The sequence below is a fragment of the Panthera uncia genome (assembly GCF_023721935.1).
Source record: "Panthera uncia isolate 11264 chromosome D3 unlocalized genomic scaffold, Puncia_PCG_1.0 HiC_scaffold_8, whole genome shotgun sequence".
Classification (NCBI taxonomy): domain Eukaryota; kingdom Metazoa; phylum Chordata; class Mammalia; order Carnivora; family Felidae; genus Panthera; species Panthera uncia.
In genome coordinates, this window is record NW_026057586.1 from 14,779,524 (window position 1) to 14,803,478 (window position 23,955).

At 42.7% G+C, this 23,955-nt stretch overlaps 1 protein-coding gene across 1 annotated transcript in view; it reads right to left on the minus strand.

Moving 5' to 3' along the window:
• Positions 1 to 7,243: 7,243 nt before the first annotated feature.
• The window catches only part of CDH20 (cadherin 20), a 50,548-nt gene continuing 33,836 nt past the window's right edge, over positions 7,244 to 23,955 (minus strand). The window contains exons 8-11 of the mRNA XM_049619779.1: positions 22,081 to 22,202; positions 17,445 to 17,562; positions 12,531 to 12,782; positions 7,244 to 8,314 (exon numbers count right to left, since the gene is read on the minus strand). Coding sequence (XP_049475736.1) covers positions 7,809 to 8,314; positions 12,531 to 12,782; positions 17,445 to 17,562; positions 22,081 to 22,202 — 998 coding nt within the window. The 3' untranslated portion in view covers positions 7,244 to 7,808. The remainder of the gene's footprint in view (positions 8,315 to 12,530; positions 12,783 to 17,444; positions 17,563 to 22,080; positions 22,203 to 23,955) is intronic.

The following is a 23,955-nucleotide window of genomic DNA, read 5'->3' on the forward strand; positions in this document are numbered from 1 at the left end:
TGCTTAGTTATTTTTTTTTTACGTTAAAATAGATCTTTTATTTATTTATTATGTTTTGTAAATGTTTATTTTTGAGAGGGAGAGAGAGCACAAGCGGGGGAGGAGCAGAGAGAGAGGGAGACGCAGAATCCGAAGCGGGCTCCAGGCTCTGAGCTGTCAGCATGGATCCTGATATGGGGCTTGAACCCACAAATCATGAGATCGTGACCTGAGCCGAAGCCCGACGCTCAACTGACTGAACCACCCAGGCACCCCTAAAATAGATCTTTTAAAATGTACTACATGAGGCTAGTATTGGTTTTCTAGGGAAGCCATAGCTAATTCCTATAAGCTGGGTTGTTTAAAATGGTGGGCATTTATTCTCTCACAGTTCTGGAAGCCAAGAGTGTGAAATCAAGGTGTGGGCAGTGTTGGTTCCTTCTGAAAGTTCGGAGGGAGAATTTGTCCCAAGCTTCCCTCTTAGCTTTTGGTGGTTGAAAGCAATCCTCAATGCTTCTTGGTTTATGGACACATCACTCCAACTATGCCTGTTGTCATATGGTGCTACCCTCTCTGTGTCTCTGTTTCTTTGTCCAACTTTCTCTTCCATAGAGACAGCAGTCATTGGATAAGGGCCCACTCTAATCCAGTATGACCTCATCTCAACTTGATTACATCTGTAATCAAAGACCCTCTTTCCAAATAAGGTCATATTCACAGGTACTGAGGGTTAGGGCTTGAACATATCTTTTGGCAGACACAATTCAACTCACAACAAGGCTCAAACACACTGTAGTTAAAAAAAAAATAGCCCTTAGATAGTCCTTTAAAAATGGAGCTGGGGGTGCCTGGGTATCTCTGTTGGTTAAAGGTCTGACTTTGGCTCAGGTCATGATCTCATGGGTTCGTGAGTTCGAGCCCCACACTGGCTCTCTGCTGTCAGCACAGAGCCTGCTTTGGATCCTCTGTCCCTCTCTCTGCCCTTCCCTGGCTCGCACTCTCTCTCTCTCTCTCTCTCTCAAAAATAAATAAACATTTAAAAACATGGAGCTATAATAATGGGACAAATGAGCTAGAACAATTGGATATTGATATGTGAAAAAAAGAAAAAAGAGAGTTTCAATTCAAACCTGCTAAACTATAAAAATAAACTCAAAATGGATCATAGACATTAAAACCAGAAACCATAAAAGTTCTAGAATAAAGCATGAAAGAAAATCTCTGTGACCTTGAGTAGGCAAAGATTTCTTAGAAATGACACCAAAGCACAATCTATAAGAGAATAATTGATGAATTGGGTTTCATTAAAATAAAAAACTCCTGTCCTTCAAAAGACATTGTTAAAGGAATGAACAGACAAGCCACAGACTGGGAGAAAATCTTTGCAAAGCATATACCCGATAAAGGACTTGTATGCAGAAAATATAAGGAAATCTCAAAACTCAACAATAATGAAACAAACAACTCAATTAAAAATGGGCAAATACATCTGGATGCACCACTAGAGAAGATAAATGGAAAGCAAAAAAATGCAGAGAAATGTTCAACATTATGAATCACTAAGCTGTCAGACACAAGAACCACAGTGAGATACTATAATACTTCTATTGTAATGACCAAAATGAATAAAACTGACCATGCCAAGGGGTGATGAGGTTGTGGAGGAAATAGAGCTCTCATACACTGCTGGTGGGGATGTAAAATGATGAAAAGACTTTGGAAAACAGGTTGGCAGTTAAACAAAACAAAACAAAACATATATTCACCCTATGATTCCAGCCATTCCATTCCTATGTTTTTATCCAAGAGGAAAAAAAAAATATGTCTGTACAAAGACTCATATGCAAATACTCATAGCAGCTTAACTTGTATTGGCCGAAAGCTGCAAACAACATGGATGTCCATCAACATGTGAATTGCTATGGACTGTGTTTCTCCAAAATTCATATGCTGAAGCCCCAATGCTTAATGTGACTATGACTGGAGTAAAGAGGTAACTAAAATTGAATGAGGTCATGAGGATGGGACACTAATCTAAGAGCATTAGTGTCTTTATGGGAAGAAACACCAGAGAGCTCACTTGCTCTCTCTAGCATGTGAGGACACCATGAGAAAGCAGCCATTTGCAAACTAGAGAGACGGTCATCCTCAGCACCTAACCATGCTGGCACCCATGATTTTGTAATTCCAGATTCCAGAACTGTGAGAAAAGTAATTTCTGTTGTGTAAGCCACCCAGTTTATGGTATTTTGTTATGGCAGCCCAAGCAGACTGATGGATGAATGGACCAACAAGTTGCAGTCTATCTATAATACAATACCGCTTGGCAATACAAAGCAATGGACTACTGACACACACAGTGATCTGGATGAATCTCAAACTAATGCTGAGTGAAAGAATCCAGATCTCCACCTCCACACACGAAAAAGCACACACTATATAATTTCATTTATATAAAACTCTAGAAAATGCAAGCTAGTCTATAGAAAGCACAACAGTGGTTGCTTAGAGTTGGGGGTGATAGGCCGGTGTGGAAAGGGTGTATCATAAAGGGGTGTGAGAAAACCTTTAGGGGTGACAGATATAGTTGATTGTGATTTGGCTTCATGATTGATCGTGGTAATGGCTTCATGGGTCTACATATTTGCCAAAACTTATTAAATTGGGGGCATCTGTGTGGTTCAGTTGGTTAAGTGTCTGATCCTTGATTTTTGGCTCAGGTCATGATCTCATGGTCATGCTCTCAAGATTGAGACCTGTTTTGGACTCCATACTGGATGAGGAGCCTGCTTAAGGTTCTCTCTCTCTTCTCTCTCTGCCCCTTCTCCAGTTGTGTGTGTGCATGCATTTGCACACCCTGCCCCCCTCTCTCAAAAAACCCTTATTGTCTACCTTAAATATGTGTAGTTTATTGTACGTTAATTACACCTCAATAAAAATATATGCTTGTCATACACACACACACACACACACACACACACACACACACATGCTTGTTGGGTATTTTCCTGTTTTCTGGAAATATTAATTTACTTCTGAAAGTACTGTGTGGTAGGGATACAACTGAATTTCAGAGAAGAATAATATACCCCTAGGACAAGAATGTAGTCTTTGGAGAGAAGGAGGAGTGGAAGAGAGAAAGGAAATGGTGAATGGAACCAAGAATGATTCCTGGAATAGAGGGAGGAGGTAGGCAGAAAAGGGGAGAGATAATGTGGTTGATCATATTGTCCAACAATGGGCACATTGGTTCTTCTTACACTGTAGCTCTGACACTCTTCCCGTTGAGAGGTGGAGTCTAGGTTTCCTCATTTTCAATATGGGGAGGCTTGTGACTACTTCGGAAGTAATGTTATGTGACTTCCGAAGTCATAAAAGATGATTCAGCTTGCGCCTTTTCTTGTGACGTTCACTCCCGAAATCCAGTTCTGGTGTTGTGGGGAAGTCCAAGCAGCCACGAGGAGGCAACAAGTTGCCAGTTCCGTCAGGTCTGGATGGCCAGCACCAAGCCCAAGACATATGGAGGAGATGGATGAGTCACCCCCAGACCTTGATCACCCCAGCTAAGGTCCTGACATTGTGGAGCAGAGAGGAGGTGTCCTTGATGGATTCTTCCTGAATTCCCAACCCTCAGAATCTGTAAGCATGCTAAAGTCATTGTCCTTTTACACCACTAAGTTTGGAATGTCCTTTTATGCAGCAATGGTCACAAAATAAGTTATTAGGGCGGAAGGGGAAGACATAGAAATAGTACAAGAGAGCTAGGATCCAGCTCTTCTGAAAAATTAGAAAAGTAGTTTTACTGGCTTTTGAGAGTTGCTGCTCTTTTTAATTTTTTTTTTGTTTATTCATTTTTTTTTGAGAGACAGGGAGAGACAGGGTGTGAGAAGTGGAGGGGGAGAGAGAGAGAGAGAGAGAGAGAGAATGAATCTGAAGTCAGCTCCAGGATCTGAGCCATCAGTGCAGAGCCCGATGTGGGGCTCAAACTCATTAACTGTGAGGTGATGACCAGAGCCGAGGTCAGCTGTTTAACCAACTGAGTCACCCAGGCACCCCAAGAGTTGATACTCTTGAGAAGTAGTCTAAGGCTTTCTGGGATGGGAAGTAGCCCTTATTATCATGGGTACCAGAAAAGTGGCCACAGTAGCACAAGTATTGGAGTGGAAGAAACTCCTTCATCGTCAGCCCCCTGACAATCCTTTCAAAACCAAAAATGTGGCCAAACACATGGGGTAGGATTTGTAAGTCTCTTGTCTCTGAAATTTATTTCAGATTTAAGAAAAATTTTGTTTGGGGTTAATGTTGTAGTTAATTGCACATACTATAATTAGTACTCACGATTTTTGCACAACATGAATCACAAGAGACAGATATGTCTCATTAGTAGATCATTTTGAAATTTTTTTCTTTTTTGCATTTATTTATTTTTGAGAGTCAGAGAGAGACAGAGCACAAGGCGGGCGGGCAGAGAGAGAGGGAGACACAGAATCCGAAGCAGGCTCCAGGCTCCAAGTTGTCAGCACAGAGCCCGACGAAGGGTTTGAACTCACCAACTGCAAGATCATGACCTGAGCCGAAGTTGAACGCCCAACGAACTGAGCCACCCAGGCGCCCCATTATTGGATAATTTTAAAAAGGATTCCTTGATGTACTTTTGTCCACTCCCTAGATCAGAACCTTGACCCTTAGAATCAGGCAAAAGCCTCCCAAATCCAGGTATTTATGCATAAAAATATTTAGAGTTCTTTAGCTCCATTACAAAGATGACGAATGGACTTGAGAATAAGCCCATCTGCAACAAGAGCTACTTGTAAAGTTCATCCTATGTTAATGTAGTCCCATGACTATAAATAATATATTATGAATTCTGACATCAAGGTCTAGTTCTGCATCACTAGTGAGCTAGCAACAACCTGTAATCAGTGTGCCTGCACTGATTTTGTCTTGTCTGAATTTTGTGTTCAGGATTTACAGATTCTTCCTTGTGTGAACCACTCCATCTTTGTCTTTGCCATCTGTTATGTTGGGATTTTCTACTGTTTTTGATTCAGAAAATTCATTGATAATTTTTATCTGCTTGGGCTCTGGATCCAGAATAATTTCAGACAGTCTTATCAATGGATTTCTACGGACGCTCCTGTTTTCCCCCAACGTGTAAATTACAGGCTAGCTCCTTTACGTTTTAACAAAGAAATGGCTGGATATTTTTACAGCTCTTTTGCCTAACCTGATCACATCCTGCATTCTGTTTGGTGGTGATAATGTTTTCTTTTCAGAGGGGCCAGCATTTGTGGCAAACTGTGGCAGTGGAAAGAGAATTTTAAAACCCATTTGGAGGGAAAATCTTTTTCAGCTTAGAGTGTGAGCTGAAATGGATCTCTCATTCTGTGCTTCTCTCCCACTTCCTGTATCACACCATTAAACATCCTCCCAGGGACCAGAAGCTCCAGGAGATTGTTTAATCACTTCATGCCCAGTATCATGGGTACCACATTTGCAGGATGTGGGGCATGATAACCTCCCGTGGTTAGGAGAGCAGCTGTTCTCAGTTTTTAACACATGCAATACAAAGTGAAATAGTCACACAATTATCCTCATGGCTAGTGACAGAAAGGAAAAATGATATAGGGGTTAATTTGGCCACATTCAAATAACTGGTATGTTGTAGAGCCTAGTTTGAACACAAGTTCATGCTTTCTTTCTTTGCTAACTTTGTTTATTTTTATACCATTGACCCCGATAGAGGATTATGAGAGCTTTCATAGGAAGAAGGGGTTAGTATGCTGAAGGCTGATGATGCGAATTTACTTGGTTATTAGTGTACCATATAATAGACCATAAAGCACATCCTTCTGGCTCCTGGACCCTCATCAGCCCTCTCACACATTTCTGCCAAACTGTTCTTTATACCGGAAAAAAAATTCACACCATTTTATGGATGGGTTGGCTTCCAGAGCAAGTGGGCTGATAATCTAATCTTCTTATGTTTGAGAGAGAGAGGCCATATACCATAGGTTCTGAAAGTGTGATCTCTGGACCAGCAGCATTGGCACCACCTAGAAACTTGTGAGAAATGCAAATTTCCCCAGATCAACTAAATTCCAATCTGGGGTGGGGGTGGGGGGTGCAGGGAGGAGGTAAGGCCCAACAAGCTATCGTTTAACAAGTGTTCCAGGATGCTGATACCCATTAAAATTTGATATCCATTTATATAAACAAGATCCACAGAAACACTTTTGTTCACAATCAACTGCGGGGCAAAGAAAGAAGAATAAAAATATGGTCCCAGCCTTCTGTGAACTCATCCAGTGTTGGTGAGCTGTACCTATTTGCACACATGAATTTGTATATGTTTGATCGACCAACAGAACAGTGGTAAAAGTAGCCTAGTGGCGTGCCTCCTTGGTGGCTATGTGTAAAACCCTCTCACAAAATGAAAAATACGGGCAAAATTCACCATTATATCATTGATGTTACCAAATCGTCCTTTACTCTTTCCAGAGATGGGGGAATGAAGAGTGTTCATGAAAAGCTTAACGGTAGGAACCACAACGTTCCTATGATCAGCGACTGAAAAGGGATGCATAGCCTCATACTTCTTTGCTGTTGCCTTTGCCTTATGAATCAGCTCCAGCCCCGGGAACCTGAGGCTAGGTCAAGATCACAAAGCCTCCTTTGGGCTCAGCAATTAAACAAATGTGCCATAGACTTTCCCTTCTATTTAGCTTTTATTAAAAGAAGCGCTAGGGTACTGAGATGCAGTACATCATATTTATTACCAAAATTATTAACAAATATACAAAACTTATACATGTAATTTTCTTACATCCATTTATTCTCTATAATACTGATTTTTGTTCAAGTAGGTTATCTACAGTATGTAAACATCCCTTGGATTGACCTCACACAGATTAGGAAAGCCCTCTAACCCATGCTTTTATCAGATACTTCTTTTTATTTGGCTTTCATTTGTAGCATCTAATCTTCACATTTGGCACATGGAAGAGACATCTACAGTGCAAAAGAGGCAGATTTTCTGGTTTCGTTCTGAACAATTTTGCAGGGGCACGGTTAAAGAGCCGAGAGAACAGGGCACTCTAACTTGATGGAGTTGGAGCCATCCTAATGCCAACAACTCTTGGTTCAGCCGTTAAACTTGAGCACAAAGTCAATGCCTCTTCCTTCTCCCATCCCCCACCCACCCATCATGCAAGGCCGATTCACCTTAACCTTGTCTCAAAAGGGTTAAAAGAAATGCCATCCATCCCAGGACAAGTAGGTTAATTTCACCGAATAACAAGTTTTCAGTGTTCTTTTGTGTGGGTTGGTTTGTGCGGTTTGATGAGCCAGCAAAACTCTTAAATGGAGAATAAAAGAAGATTTTTTTTTTTTTAAAAGGGAGGAAGAAAGACAAAGAAAAGGATATGAGGAGTCAGACTTTCTTTCACTCGCCACCTGTGTATGTAAGACCAGAAACTCTCAGCGGTGGCCAAGGGACCAAGGCCTTGGCGCGTGGCAGAGAAACTCAGCCAAGCTCGCCAGAACTTAACCTTGGGCTCCAAGCCCTGGCAGACAGTGTCACAAAAATTGAAACGAAAAAAGGAAAAAGAAAAGAAAGGTAATTGGAGTTACTGCCCCCCTCTTCCTGTGTTTCCTTTTGATTACTTAACTTAAGGTAACCAAGTAAAGCTGATCCAGAGAGAGCTCTCTTCGCCGCTCACCCCGTTCTCGCTCTCCAGCACAGTATTGCTCGTGCGGTTGGCGGCGCCCACGGCGAGCGTCCGCCGAGAACGTCTGGGTTTGGACGCGCGCCTGCCTCCCGGCTTCCGTCACCACAGGGGCGCGGGCCCCTCCGACGCCCCGTAGAGCTCCGCCAGCTTCCGGAAGCGGGGCCCCCAGTCCGTCAGGAAGTCGAAGCTCTGCTCCGAGTCTGACGTGGCCGACTGCAGGGAGCTCAGCGACCCGGCCACGGAGCCGTCCCCCTCGAACATGTACGTCTGGAGGGAGTCGAAGGGCGGGGCCCACAGGTCCATGTCGGCCTCGTAGAGCTTGGCCAGCACGTAGCTGTGGACCGTGCTGCTCACGGCGCACGTCTGAGGCACGTAGCGGGAGAGGCTCTCGATCTCGGGCAGCATGTCCTGCCGCGTCTTGGGGGCGCCTCCCCCCTGCGCCTCCCGCGGGTTCCACATGGCCGCGATGTCGAAGGCCTCGGTGTCTTCCTCGCCGCCGCCCTCGTCGTCGTAGCGGACGATGTTCTCGTGGATGTTCTCCTCGTCGTCGATGATGTACGGCTGTTTCCGGTGCCTCCTCATGGACAAAATGAGCAGTACCAGCACTGCCGGAAACAAAGACGACAGGATATTTACCCGGGAGACCTGGCCGTGTGTGCCGTGACTTGAAATATTCATGATTGACCACAGGTACCGGGAGAGTTCTTTGGGCTGTGAGCTCAGGGACCGCATTTGGATACGTTAAACCCCAGGGTCGGCCTCGTTCTCACCTGTTCTGTAGGGCAGGTTGTGTAGGCACACGAAGCCTTCTATTTTTTCCAAGCGGTCCACTTAGGAGAAGTGGTATATAAAGTCTCGTTGCATTAGCTTATTGCTTCGAAATTGTGTGGGGGTATGTGTCCAGCCAGCCACCCAAAATACAATCCCATTAACTAAGCACAGAGCCTTGTGGCCCGCCATAGAGTCTATGCCAGGGATCAGGACAGTATACATTTCTCGGATTATAACGTGGAAGTCTTATTATGTAGGTGGAATACGGCTTTTTTTTTTTTTTTTTTGACGTTAGTATCTAAATAGGATCCTGCTGTGTAAATATCATACACTAATACGTATGCATGTAGACATAGGCTAAGTATGAATCGAAGTCTTAGTCTTTTTATACCTCTTTCAAAAACAAGTGTAAGGGAGCGCTGTTTTCCAATAAACTCTGATTCTTCAGACAGCCTTCCATTAAGGCAGTGGTGGGGACTCTGGCTCCAGTGATGTTCATGGAAGGGAGGGAATGAGCAGTGACATTTTATATAATTCATCATGTTCTCAAAGAATCACCACGCTGTTAGATGTGCCCTTGCAGATTTGGATAAAATTTTATCCCAACAAACGTATTTTTTTCCAGGATGTGTTCCCTGGGGTTTAAAGGGGAGAGAGAGATAATCCCATTGAACTGTTTATCTCTGTGACTGAAAATGTTTTCCAGGAAGTGTGTTGAGGTTTTAGCCGTAGAACTGCTATTGATTTTTTTTTCCCCCTGATACGCTTTGTTGCAGCTTGTGAACAGTAACAGCTTGACAACATTGCAAAATAAAACTGCAGTTTACCAAGGGGGACAAAAGTGGAATTTGGTTGTATGCCCAGTAAGATTATGAACTGACAAAAAAATTTCACAGTAACGATTTAAAAAATTTGAATGTAGAAGGTGCTTTCCGTAACTTGCATTTAATAATGTTCGTACCTAATATTTTCCCAAATAGCTTGGGTGACAGAATGCACACCCAGGAAACAATGATATATTCTCGTGTGTTTTCTCTGTGTGCCAGAATACAGCTCATGGACTACCGGATTGTGTGATTTCAGAGAAGTGGACTAACAAGGCCCTAAACAAGTAGGGGCTTAAACTGGGCATGGGAGGCTGGGGCGTGATCTGGATGGATGCAGGCTGGATGAATGGGATTCTGTGTGAACATGCTCTGTTTGTGGGGTTCAGTAAACAGTTACTAAACTCAAATATTGTTTTAGGCACTGTGCAAAGCAAAAGAGAAACAACACTGATGATTTTTGCTCTTATAAGCTTGTAATCTAAGGAGGTTGTGGGCACTGATGGTTAATGCAAGTCAGGCAGTGATAGGGCCTATCAGAGGGTTCTAAGTGTTGCAAAGAGAATACGGAAGCAGGACCAAGTAATTCTTCCTAGGGGACTGGAAAACCTTCACATAGATTACATTGGGATGCTAGTGTGGTAGTTTAGAAAATGCTAGGAAGCAAAATTAGAAAAGTCTTTGAATATATTCTGGAAAGAATTCTGAAGATAGAGAATTAGGCAGCTTATAGACCTGGTCCATCTTGTATTTGTTGTACAGAAATCTTACTTATATCTTACAAAATAAGGTAAAATATCTTATTTTTTAGGTAATCTGATTTAAATAACAAGTATTGGATAATGCCCTGAAAATCAGATTCTGGGAAACATGGTCCTATTCAACTGAAAGCCTTCCCGGACAGAAGAGAGTCCGTTCTAGGGGTGTTTTTTTCTTTAAGTATTATAGGCACAGTCCAAAGGGCCTATGAGATTTTCTAGGAAGTAGATACATACTGGAGACATGAAAAAAATCCTGTGAAGTCAAAATTACATTTATTTAATTGTCCACAAAGTGTATTTTGTTGACAGATCCACCGCAATTGAATCTTACTCAGTTTTATGAATTATATTTAATTTAGGATGTGCATTCTTAGAAATAAGAGTGCCTAAAACTGTGAGGATTGTAAATAAAGTTGCATAGCTCTGCTCAGTTTAGCTCCTGAAAGCTGTCTATTTATTCCATACAATTCAAAAGGTAAGGCATAATGGGCTTGGGAAGCACAATATAAATTGCTCCTTGCCCACCATTTCTAGCTTGAGAGCCTCTCTGTGCCAGTCTTTGGAAATCAATCTTTCCGTAATGATGGCTTTTTCTACTCTTTGTGGGCAAGGGTGAACTTACAATGCAGACATTTTCCAAACATAGAAGTAGGGACAGCCAGTTTGGAAATTTCTCCTAGGAGCAAGTTCCTTCAAAGGCCTCTTGTAGTTTATCCTGTTCTGCACTCAAGGACTCCCAATGCCATCTTACGGACAATCAAGGAATTGCAGGAAGGTGTTATTTGTCAATGCAGACAGGGAGCAGAAACCAAACAGTTCTCTCTGATCCAGGGATCTGAGGACTTAGAAAAGTTAGTTATTTATATTACTTCTCCCTTCACATGGCACTGAACTAAAACAACACAGTCAAACCACATGTTGTATTTGTAAATGTTTTGTGAGAAGCATATTCCATAGACCTAGAAATTCAAACAGGTGCTGATATTTTGCCGTAGAACCTTCTCTCTGGTCTGACTCAGTCTCGTGGTGTATAGGTAAACCTGGGATCAAGGGGTTATGTGGATTTCTGAATGTCTATTCTCACTTAAATCCGCAGGGCTGTACTCTTTTTCCTCATAGAACGCTAGGAGTTCTTTCACGTTGAATAGTATTACTCTCTTCTGTGTCTGCTTTTTTTCTAAGCAAAACATGTGTGCTGTGAAGTAATTCAATCAGAAGAGTTGGGATACATGCACAGATGCTTTTGTGGTTTCCAGAATTAGTTTAGGTGTTTTGTTGTTTGTTTTTGAGTGTTGAGTTAAAAAATAATTGCTCCAGTAGCCTGATACGCAAGGGAGGTGGGTGGCAGCCTCACTGTATGATTTGAGAGGAGGAATAAAGGGTTCTGTCTCACTGGCGCTCTCCCACTAGCCTGTCATTGCATCTTTGTATTTCAGCAGCAGTGGCACACCGGCCCCGTGGGCCCTGTGTAGTCTCTGCTCCCCCTTAGATGGCCGTGGTGCGTCGGAGGGGTGCTAATGCCCCCGGAGAGCTTGTTCTCCCAGACGCCCATGGGGTTCACTCTGTCCCTTCTTTCAGGTCTCTGCTCAAAGGTCTCCTTTACAGTGAGGCCCGCCCTGACCACCTTGTTTAAAGTTTATTTATTTTGAGAAGGAGAGAGAGAGAGAAAGCATGTGTGTGTGGTCGGGGGAGGAGCAGAGAGAGAGGGAGAGAGAGAATCCCCAGCAGGCTCTGCGCTGTCAGCGCAGAACGCCGTGTGGAACTCGAACCCATGAACCGTGAGATCCTGACCTGAGCTGAAATCACGAGTCTGACGCTTGACAGACTGAGCCATCCAGGCGCCCCTGACCACTTTGTTTAAAATGACGCCTACCCTTGTCTCCTGTCCCCTCAGGATACCCTGTCCCTCTTCTCTGTAACACCGCCTCCGGAAGTTGAGAATGAACATTTAGGAGAAGAACCTTTACCGCTCAGATACAGAGATACACAGTGTAGGGTTGGGCTGCATTTCACTTCTGGCTCTGCCTCTGACAATTGGCCTTGGGCCCGTCACTATCCTTTTGTGATTTAGCTCCTACTTATTTGAAATGAAGGGGTTAGAAGAGGTGTCTCTTGTATCCCGCCCAAGTTGTCACATTGATTTTGTGGTGTCAAAATGAGCTTGCTTTGTTCTGAAGTAAGCTTTGTGAAGACAGACATGTGTGTTTTATCAATCCCAGCACATGGAAAGGTATCCTGGCCCAGAGTAGATGCCAGAGAAACAGATGTGCTTTGATCCGGCCAAAGAGGCCACGCGTTCCTTGAAGGAAGGGACTATCTTTGGTCTCTTTCTTTTTTCCCAGCCTCCCTCTGTCACCTTTTCACCGAGCCTGGTGTAGAAGAGCGGGTCTGAACAGCTGTGTTAGGATGATGGTGAAGTAGGCACTTGCGGGACCCCACAGAATAGAAGGGAGCCACCTGCTCACCTAGGAGGACGAAGATGCAGGCCAGGATGGCGATGAGGGCGCCCCGGCTCAAACTGACCGGGAGCATGTAGGCCTCGGGGCTGCAGGACAGGACATGGCCGTCGTCGTCACAGCCGCACACCTGGATGGTCAGCGTGCCCGTGCTGCTCAGTACCGGCTGCCCACTGTCTGCTATCAGGATGGGCAGGTAAAACACACTCTGCTCCTGCTGCCGGAAGCCAGACCTCCTGGTGAGAATCCGGGCAGTGTTATCTGAAGAAGACAGGGATTCCAGGATTGAAAAATGGGGAGAGGGGTAATGGGAGGAAAGAAGCAAATGGAAGAACCGACGAGTGAATTAACTTCTTGGGTTGAGGAAAGCAAGAGCGCAGGGATGGGCTGTGGGATGGGCAGAGAGGGACGGTCGCACATTTCCTGGAGGCATTTAGCTGCAGCCACTCCTGGTTTGTGTGGATCAGCATTTGAATTCAGACACATTGGATTTTTGCTTGCTTCTAGGCAAAACCCTGAGGCCTAGGAGAGAAACCCTTTTTGAGAGTCTGTTTTACCCTTTGTGACATAAAGTGCCCAGGGCGAACTGTTAGACTTCAGATCTAACTGAAATGTTCCTGTGAAAGCTTGATATAAATGAACAATCATTGGCCACTTGTGGTCCCTGTTTGTTCCCGCTCAGCAGGTTTCCAAGGCCACAGGGCTGCTTCGTGCCTCCAGGAAAAGAACGCTGACGAGCCTTCTTGGCTGTGGCAGATTGCTTATTTTTGCCATTTTGGCTGGAATTCACGTCTTCTGCTATTTTCTTTTATGTCTCTGAAACACAGTCACCACCTCCTCCTGTGCTTTCTGAAGAACCTGCTCATTTAGCAGAAGCTTACTTGAAATCCCCTAATCCCATGATTAATCACACCCTGTTATCTCCCCCCTTCTTGGTGGTCTGAGTTTACACAATATGAATGTGGTGAAAATTCGTACCTGGTCAGCAATACTAGTTTTTTTCCTCCAGTTTTAAAGGGATTAGAAAATTATTTGATGTGTTTCCACAAAGGTGGTGTGTGTGAGTGTGTGTATTTATATTTATATTTGCCTAATGTAGTGTTTTGGGATCTTTTATTTTTTTAATCTGTGTTTTCACGTTTCCTCGAGTGGGTTTGCATCGTAAGTCATGTATTTTTTGCAAAGTTCAGATCATTTTCCGTAGAAGAAAAGTTTGAGAGATGTGGTAGGACATGTAGGCAGTGACTCTCAAAGCTAATATCGACGTGGATGGTCCTCTGGATGTGTTTTACATTTCACCGGGAAGAGTCTAGAACTACACAAAAACTTCTGAGAGCCTGACCAAAGTGAACATTATTAATACCAATATTTCTGGTTCTCTTTCCCTTCTTGGACATAATGAAGGATTATATTTTTCTACCCTCTTAAATTTTGGCACGTCTACAGGATTTGCTTTTGATAACGATAAATGGGCGAAAGTGATTCCTGTCACTTCCAGGCAGAAGCACGTAGCAGGTGGTATGTGTGTGTCTGTGTTCTCTTGCCTTGGCGTGGCGTTATGCAAGAACATTCAAGGTGGAGATCCAGGCAGCCTGGGACACCGAGCTACGTGGACAGCTGTCCTCGTTGCTCACACCCACGATCAGCCTTATGTGAGCAAGAAATTAACTTTAGTTGTGTTAAGCCACTGAAAGTTTGGTGTCATTTGTTGCTGCGGCATAGGCTAGCCTATTCTGATGAACACACTGTCCTTTGTTAGCTGTTTCACTTCCTCCTTGCCTTGCCTTTTCGTGGTAGCAGTTACGGTTTACTGAGTGCTCATGTGCAAATACTTAGTCTTTATACCCAGTATCTCATTTAATTTTCAACTTTGATGAGATAGTGATAATCTGACCCTTTTGCAGTGGATGGGTTAAGGCCTAGAGAGATTATATAATTTGTTCAAAGTTACTTAGTAGCAGAGCTGGGATTTGAACTCTGGTCTCTCTGACTCCACATAAACATTTCTTCTATTGTGCTGTGTAACTACTAATTTAGTTTAGTGATACTAACTCTAGAAAATTATCCAGCCAGTGGAAATCCCTTCCTGCTTTGGTACAGGCCCCTTTCCTCTTTTATTTCCTTCTCAGTGGAGGAATGTAGCAACTCGTTGCCAACCTGAGGATTAATTAGTATCTCTATCTACTCTACAGCCCACCTACTTTTCTGTCCAGATTTTGTAGCTAAGTATTATTAATTCTTTTTCACAGTGTTAATTTTGTGTTTCCAGAAACCAAGTTTTTTTCAGACAGGATGCTGTTTTGTTTTTTATTTTTCAGTTTAATCAAGGCTAGGTTGTAAGACTTGTAGAAAGCTTGACCAGAGATGAATTTCATAAAAGTATTATATCATGCCTACTTACACAACATGCTTCTTGATCTTAGAATTATTTACAGTTAAATAAAAAAGATCAGAGCATTGTGTTGCTAAGTCTAGTCTTAGAAGGGGTCTGGCATATAGTAGCCACTTGTGAAGATTTTGTTGAACATGATAATTAGGGCTTTAGTAACTCATTTGGAAGCAATATTTGTTTCCAAGGTGACACAAAACATTTTTTTTTTCTGAAACCGTTCCCAAATTCTAGTTCTACTCTAAATGCTTACTTACTTTATTATTTTGTTTGTAACATAATTTATTGTCAAGTTGGCTGACATATAGTGTATACAGTGTGGTCTTGGTTTTGGGGTAGATTCCCATGATTCGTCGCTTACATCAACACTCGGTGCTCATCCCAACAAGGGCCCTCCTCAATGCCCATCATCGATTTTTCCTCTTCCCCCATCCCCCATCAACTCTTAGTTTGTTCTCTGTATTTAAGAGTCTCTCATGGTTTACCTCCCTCTCCCTCTGTCTGTAACTATTTTTTCCCCTTCCCTTCCTCCATGGTCTTCGGTTAAGTTTCTCAAGTTCCACATATGAGTAAAAACATACGATTTCTGTCTTTCTCTGACTCCAGGAAGATACACTTCACACCAGTGAAAGACACTTAGCCTACTCAGTTTCTAATCTTGGGCCATTTGCTTTCTTATCTAGCAAATGAGACAATGAGAATCGGAGGGATTAGTAACTTCCTTGAAACCTTAGAAGATTATTAAAAATATCAAATAAAGCAAAGTATGGGCAAATACGTTTGAAACTGCAAATTGTTATACACACACAGTCCTCTTAATAATGCTTTGGGGATTAAAAAGGCGCTACTTGAGGTAGTGCCTGTTGTGTTTATAAAAGGATATCATGTGTAGGGCACGAGAGTTGGAGTCCTGACAGCGGATCCACCAAATCAGATGTTCAATTTTTCATGAGCCTTAGTAAAAGGTACTCATGGGATAATTGTTATGAGGAAATTAAGAGTTCGTTGTTTCTATTGAAGATGTGCTGACTTTCATTTTGGAAAACCTTCCAAGTAATGAGTCATTTCTTTTATAGTCATCATGTTCTAGTGGCTTTTCTTTTTAAAGTATTGGCTCCGTGAATTGGTGGCCAAAGTCATCTTTAAGAAAGTTGCAGCATTTTGCTGCATGTTGTTTCCGTACTGAATCTGACAAATAGAGTGAAAGAACGGAGTGACATTTCACTGAAAATGTGGAGAAACGGTGTAATGTATCATCCTCCCAACCCCAGGGTTTCTGCTGTAAAACCAGTCCTAAGGGGACTAAAATCACTTTTTGTAGGAAGGATTTCCCTGTGAAGCAGATAAATGAATACTTCAAACTTGGATCCAATAAAAATGTTGGGATGTGTAATTGTAGTACTTCTGTTGTTATGATTTATATTACCCTTCCTTCCAGAATTGTTAGAGTGATTTTATGATAACATGTAGAAGGTTAAAGGAAAGACTTGGAGGAACATTTTCCACGTAAAAGAAAACAGGTTTAATAGTCTTAAGTTTTAATGGCAGAATATGATGGGGGGTGGAATTAATACTTTAAGTCTCAAATAATTGGTGTTTGAGACTAAGACCAGGCAGGCCTAGTCATGACTTTTTGTTACCCTTTGTTTAGATTGTTATACAGTGACAATTAATATTTTATAATTGGAATAAAAATGAGGCTAGTAGAGCCCAGAGAAGTGACGATCTCTCTCCGCAAGGTCAGACAGAAAGTAGCAGAGTTAGTAACAGAAGGAGTTCACTTGACAGTTTAAAATTTTTTTTTCTGATCTCTTTTGAAAATCATCTGGCTGGAGAACAGAAGCCCCTCCTTTTCCCACCTGTGCCCGATGAAGAATGTGCTAGGTTTACAAATTTCCTAGCTGATCAGAGTGCTTACTGGAAAAGAGGGGTCTAGAATTCCATTCCAGCTAAGTTGTAGTGGGGAATGGTTTCTAGAATAGGAAACCCCACCTGACTCTTTCTTTTTAAAACCATTCTAAAGTAATAAAGTTGTTTCAGTGCTCAGACTACTCTTTGTGATCCTATATTTGTCCTTTGTTATCTTAGGCTTTGTCTCCCTTTTGTTCTGGGAGCTCTTTACTGTCATCCCCTTTGATGCTTGCCCAGACACGTTCCCTCAGGTTTCTCTCTTTGTCTAGTTCAATTTCTATCTTTCTCAGATTTCCCCCGTAGTTATAGAACATACAGACATGGCTGTTATCTGTGGGAAAGAAGGAAGGCTTTTGCCTGTGTGCCTGGCACAGTGTCTCACACAGAGGCAGCTCTCAAACATTTGTCAACGAACTGAAAGTTTCGGAATCAGCAGAGGACATTCTTTTTTTCTTTGATGTTTTGAAACAAAACTTTAAAAGACACTGCAAATGAGCATTAATGTCTTTGCTGCTGCTAAAGAGCAGGTGACCTTTGGCGTGACACTGTTTGCATGGTAGAGTAAACAGAAGTCTCCAGCCCAAGCTAGAAGAGCATTGGTGGCCACCTATCCACCTGGTTACCTTGGTTGTCCCGAATGGTGAAGTTGGGGTTGTTAGCAGCCTCGGGAGCCAAGCTGTAGTAGAAGTGCTGACCACTGTGTGGGTCGTCTAGGTCCACGGCACTCACTGTCTGGATCAGCTGAGGGGGTGACATGGAGTCATGTGAGTCAGAGTCAGAAGAAAAATCGTCAGGACCCCGTGAGATCCCAAGCCCTAAAATCCGATAGTGGATTGTTTTACCTAATGAGAAAGGCATCCTGAAACTTACCTGGAAACTCTCCATGGCATCACACCACTCAAGATTGAATTTTGGTCTTTATTATTGGGCCTGAGTACATATTTGGCACATGGTGAATGTTACCTGAATACTTCAGGGGTTAGGCATCAGCATAACAAATTCTCACACCAACACCAGTGTTTTTAAGCAGTCTAAAGAGAAGACTGGGTAAGAACACTGTGGGATGCCACAAGGCCCTGCTTGTTTCTGTTTTCCATTCTTCTACTTCACCTACTTAACCTCACCATTTGGGTTAATATTTCGGGGTCAGATTGCTATTTTTGAGAAGCCTCTATTGAAAAATGACCAGTACCTAGAAGAGAAATAGACACGTCAACATCTACTGTGTCAGGTTAATGGAACACAGCTGGGAGGGGATGGGTCACAGGGCAGTTGCTTTTGGTTGGCTGGAAGGGGAGCTAGGAAACGTGGAGAGCCCAAGATCTCGGGTGGGATATGTGGAACAGACTGGCGTCAGAAGCAGGGTTTGGGGGCGAGGAGAACAAAAGAAGGGATGGCTTTCTTTTGAGCTCTTTGGCCCAAACTTTGCCTTTTCCATAGTGCTTTTCAAAGTAGTAGGTTGCTAGGAGGGTTATAAAGGCCATGGTAAAAAAGCTACTAAAGAAAGCAGGGCAGAATATGCGATTGAAAAAGCAGCAGGCCAACTGGGAGGGATATAGAAAAAGTGTTGAATGGATGGTCACCTTCCTATGTGTTTCCTCTACCAACCAATGCCACAGATACCTCCCACCCGTCTTGGGCCTGAACCTGTAGACTTGACCTTCCTGCTGTTTAAAACGGGTTATGCTTCTCTGCCAGGGTAGAAACCAGAGCATCAAGGGTCAGTTGGCGGGCCCAGGTCGGCTTGCTTATTAGTCTATATTTCTTCCTCTGTAAATTAAGGGAGGTAATGCTACCCCTCAGTATACCGAAGGTTAAATAACAAGAGAGGGAGGCTCCCAGCTGGGGGCCTTCTGGTGGACACTGCGTTGTTCAGATCCCCCTTCAGTGAAGGATTTGATGCCCCAGATTTGTCAGTCTCTTTGAGGATTGTCTCATTTGCTGAGAGTCACCTACTCACACTTACCACATCCTTCCAGGGAAGCCCACGGCAAATGACTGATGTAGTAGTGTAAAAGCCTGACCATCCCATCTAAACTTGGGCAAGCTAGAGCTCTTTGAAGTCATGCAAGCCTTGTTAGTGGGTCTGCATCACAGCTGGACTTCTCATTTTGCCTAGTCCTGCAAAGTCGTCCTCTTCTACAGGCATTGGTCCCAAGGGCATTCCTTAATAAACATCTTATACCAGAACTCCACTTTTGGTTACGCCTCCTGCAAACCCAACTGGCAGCTGGCCTCTTTTGAACCTAAAGGTTGAAGGAATGGAGTTGCATAAAGGAGAGAGGTTGATTGAGCACTGAGAGATGAACTTGCCCCATGGCATAGCCTAGTGTCAGTTCTGCTCACATATGAGGGCCACCCTACCACCCTATCCCTACTGAGACAAATCCTGTATTTTCCATCTTTCCCACAGTGCCAAACACATAAAGACAGAATCTCCCTCTCTCTCTTTTTTAACAAAACCTACCTCTTACTGAATGTTATAAATGGTTGATTATATATAACTTGGCAAACATAGTTGGGTAAATCATTTCAGAATATCTGACCTGTGAAATCATAAATATATTGGTGAGATGAGGGCCCTGAGGTACAGGACTGGTCCATGATTGGGCTTTTCAAGAATGAGTGAGCAAAGACACTGCCTTGCTGGGTTAGTTTCTGGAGGCTAAATTTCTTTGGTGGCAAATTTGGTTATCTGTAGCAATTGGGAACATAGTGGCCTGCTCTCCTGCCCTCCACTATCCTGACGGGTCAGATTTCCTTCTCAGCCCCACTTGCCATGCAGTATTCTGCTTAGCTGGTTTCATTCTGCCTTTAGCCAGCATCAGGCATGTTGTCTGATTTCTTTGTGGGCCTCCTTCCTGGCTGCTTGCGAGGAGGAAAGCACATACCCGCCTCGGCGGACACACAGCTGACGACTACCCGACGCCTCTAACCCAAGAAGGCCTGGTTCTTTATACGCCAGACATGCCTACCGAGCTGTGTGCTTTTGAAAAGTCTTCAAAACATGTCCCAGAGCCAAAATCAAGGGGTAGGACTTTCAGTATCTTGGGCTAAAGATGATAAATATGACAGACTTGTAGCTCATGACCTGAACTTGAAGTCACAAATAAATTGGGTTTCAGAGGACTAATAGGCCATTAAAAGATGTATTTAGAAATGTAGAAATGGGAGATGTACGTGTGTGCTCCAAAAATAAGAGAGGTAGTTGAAGTGCTATTGAGCTGTCAGAATACACCTTCTATTCTGAAGACCTTTAAGAAAGTCAGTACATCATTTCCTGGGGGAGAAGAGGTTAATTTGCTGTGCTGCTAGTCACGTTCTTTATAATAGAGATTAGTAATTAGCTTTGTCGTGTATTATACATTTGTCATGGTAAAATTTTATACAATACAATTTTATATATTTTACTTCATAGGCTATATATGAAATTTTTATATTATAATATAAAAGAAATTATTAAAATCAAGGTCCAGACCTTCTCACTCAAAACTCAATTACCACAGCACAGTAACTTGCTGTTTTTGTATCCTGCCTCCACCAGTCTTTGTTCACATGTAGTCATAACTTTATATAACTGTGAGCGGGCGAGCGTATACAGGTAGTTTTGATACTTTCTCTCTTTACTTATAATAACACAGATCATTTGTTACACTGTAAAGTCAGCATTGTAACTTTTATTAGCTGTGTAATGTTTCAAGTCTTCCTAGAAATTCAATATATGTGGAAGTAAAATTATCCTAGACTTGTTGAAAAAATTTTTAGGAGTGCTATAGACCATTACACTGAATTTTAAGAAACAGTGGATAAGATGATTTAGATGAGAATCATTGTAGGGCATTTTTTTTCCCTGTGGAGAATGTGAATCACTTTTGAGTGAGAATGGTGGAGACGTGTGGACTCAATCTTTGGTGAGTACGGACGCCGATAGCAGTTTTGGTTGTACACACTCGTCAGTTTGTGCAGCAAGGTGCCACTTTCCAGGTGTAGAAGTGAAAGCAAAATCTGCATTTCAGCCAGAAGACCTGAAGTACCAAAGCATGAGTCCTTGCCTTGTAGATAGGTGCTTCATAGACTCATAAGTTTCATATTAAAACTATACTGACCCATTTGCCTCACCACCAGAATCCACAGGACCATAGAATATACTTTGGAAGAAGAAATTAGGACTATTGGGGGTCTGTTGGGTTATAGGTAGACAAGAAAGCATCTTACGGAAGCAGGGCCATGGCCTGTGCTCTGAGGTACAGAAGGGTGGGCACAGGGTGGGCAGTAGCCCATTGCACGCATGACTACGTGGCTACTCCAGGCAGAGTTCTGGATGTTTCTCAGTTACACCACTTGGAGTTTGATCAACCAAATTATTCATTTACCTTTAAAAGCATATTTTAAAAGAAGGTACAAATATGTCTCTACAGATTATAGAACTATGGCTGTCTCAAATCGGTAGAAACTTGTTCCTTCAGATTCCTTTCCTCTCAAAATTTACGTGACATGAACAACATTAAGAAAATGGTGTTTTAATTGAGGGAGGAGAGAGAGTGTAGGTATTCTAGGTAACAAAGCATTCTGAGAATAGGGCAGGCAGTCCCCCAACAAGGTGCCCTTTGTCAGAAGTTAAGAAAGGGAGATGAAAAGATACAAGAATAAACCTTCCCTACTGCAGATATTTTCAGCTGTTAGTGCTCAACTGAGGAAAAGAGGACTCTTCTCCTGGTCTTCATGGTCCCTCGCTCCCAGGACCCAGAGCACATATTCCTGTAGTCGGTACTATACCGTTGAGTCACAAGATGGGTAGATAAGTTCAGGCCACCCTGTGAATCAGGCTACCATCAAAGCATTGTTTAGGTCATAAAATGCACGGGGGGCTCCACATGCTTTTCCTAACAGACTGTTGCGGCATGATGCACAGAAGTCGGGGACTCTTGTAAACTGCTAGTTTCTGGAGTCTCAATTTCTTTGAGGGCACATTTGGTTATCTGTAATGGCTCTTTTTTTAAAAAATTTTTTTAACGTTCATTTATTTTTGAGACAGAGAGAGACAGAGCATGAACAGGGGAGGGGCAGAGAGAGAGGGAGACACAGAATCTCTGAGCAGTCAGCACAGAGCCCGACGCAGGGCTCGAACTCATGGACCGTGAGATCATGACCTGAGCCGAAGTCGGACACCTAACTGACCGAGCCACCCAGGCGCCCCAGTAATCGTTCTTTTTATGTGTTGGAGATTAACCAACATACACACCACACAGACTGCCTTACCTGCCCTGCTTTGGCATTTTCACATACAAAAGCTTCATAGAATCTGGGGAATTCTGGAGCATTGTCATTCACATCTAAGACTTTGATTGTGACGGAAACACTTCCAACCTGGGAAGGGTTGTCTGAAGAGAACACAAAGAAGACCAAAGGTGAGGGGTCAGCAGTCCAAGAAGGTGGCTCTTTGCTGGAATGGGTTTTCACCTTGTCAGTCTGTCGTTTTAAAGGAATGGGTAAAGAACATGAAGATGGCAAGATAAATGCAGGGTGTGTGTGCTGCCTAGTAAGAGTGCGGTCAGAACATAGGCGCCTGGGCAAACAAGGGGTGTGTCTGAGAGAGTGTGTGACGTCAGGAGGTTGAGGAGAAGAGTCTGACTCCCAGGGGGTGGTGAGTATCGTAAAACGCGTCTAAAAAAGAGGCTCACGCTTCAGGTTCTGGAATTAAAGACAGGTGAGTTCTGTATTCTGGGCTTGAAAACAGCCCATTTCTAATTGGATGTATACTCTGTGGCATTGCTTGGCTTGATTCCTGTGGAGTAATCAGTTCCTATGGAATAATAATCGAATTATATTTCAGAAGGTTTCAAGCTATTCGCGGGAGTCCAGATAACACTGCACATTTATTTCTGCTTAGGGACTAAGGAGATATTTCAGGATCAAACACACACCAAATCTGTATCTTTAGCCGGGGCAGGAGAAGTTACTCATAATCACTCACGGGGGAGTGTGTCTTTTTGGTCTGTCTTTTGCTTGGCAATGGCACACAGGACAATTTCACAGCCCAGGAATGTTCCTGCTGTCCTTTTTTTTGTTTTGGCCACGTCCCAGGAAGACAAAATAGAAATTATAAGACACGTAAATTATTCTTCCTAAATAGTTTTATGAAATCTCAGAATGCCTTACTCTTTTTTCCTTTCTTTCCCCCAAAGACCTGTGCTCTGCTATATTTTCCCCTTAAATATTTCTATTGCCTATTACCAAAAGTGCTGACATACTTAAATTTTTTTCCATTATAACCATGGTACTTGTTTATAGAAGGAATCATGAAACTACAAAAAAAAAATCAGGGTAGATATGATCTACAACCCCACCACTGGCTGTATCCATTATATATGTAATGTTACATATGTGTCCGAAAGTATGGAAACATACACACACATGCATAGACTGCAATTAAGCAAAATTAAAAAGTTGGATTTAGAACTTTTAGGAAGTATTATCCTGTGTCATTGAAATATGCTTTGAAGACATGTATGTTAATATCTGCTGATAATCTCATTTTACTGTGTGGTTATAACAATTTACTCAGACTCGTGTTATTAGACTTTTAGGTCATTCCCACTTTCCCCCTTATGTTAAAATAACACTGCGGTAGACATTTGGTGCATGGATTTTTGTTGGTATCTATGATTATTTCTTTAAGAGGGTTATTATAAGTAGAATTCTTGAGGAAAAAGACTGTGAATATTTTTGATAATCTTAATTCAAAACGTACTTGCCCATTTGCCTCTCTGAATGGCTGTACATAATTCTGCCAGTACCTCAGGGTCTGCATTTCCCTGAACTTTTACCATCACCAGGTGTTATGAAAAAAAATTGAGTATAGTAGTAAATACTCCACTTTTTTGTGAAGTTTATAATAAATGTTAATCTAGTTTTTAGTAGTTTTCCATTTTTACATTTATGTTCATAAATCTGCCTTTTATTACTTTCTTTAATGTTTATTTTTGAGGGTGAGCGAGCACGAGTGGGGGAAGGGGAGAGAGAGCATGAGAGAGAGAATCCCAAGCGGGCTCCGTGCTGTCAGCGCAAGCCTGATGCAGGAATCGAACTCACGAACTGTGAGATCATGACCTGAGCCAAGATCAAGAGTCAGAT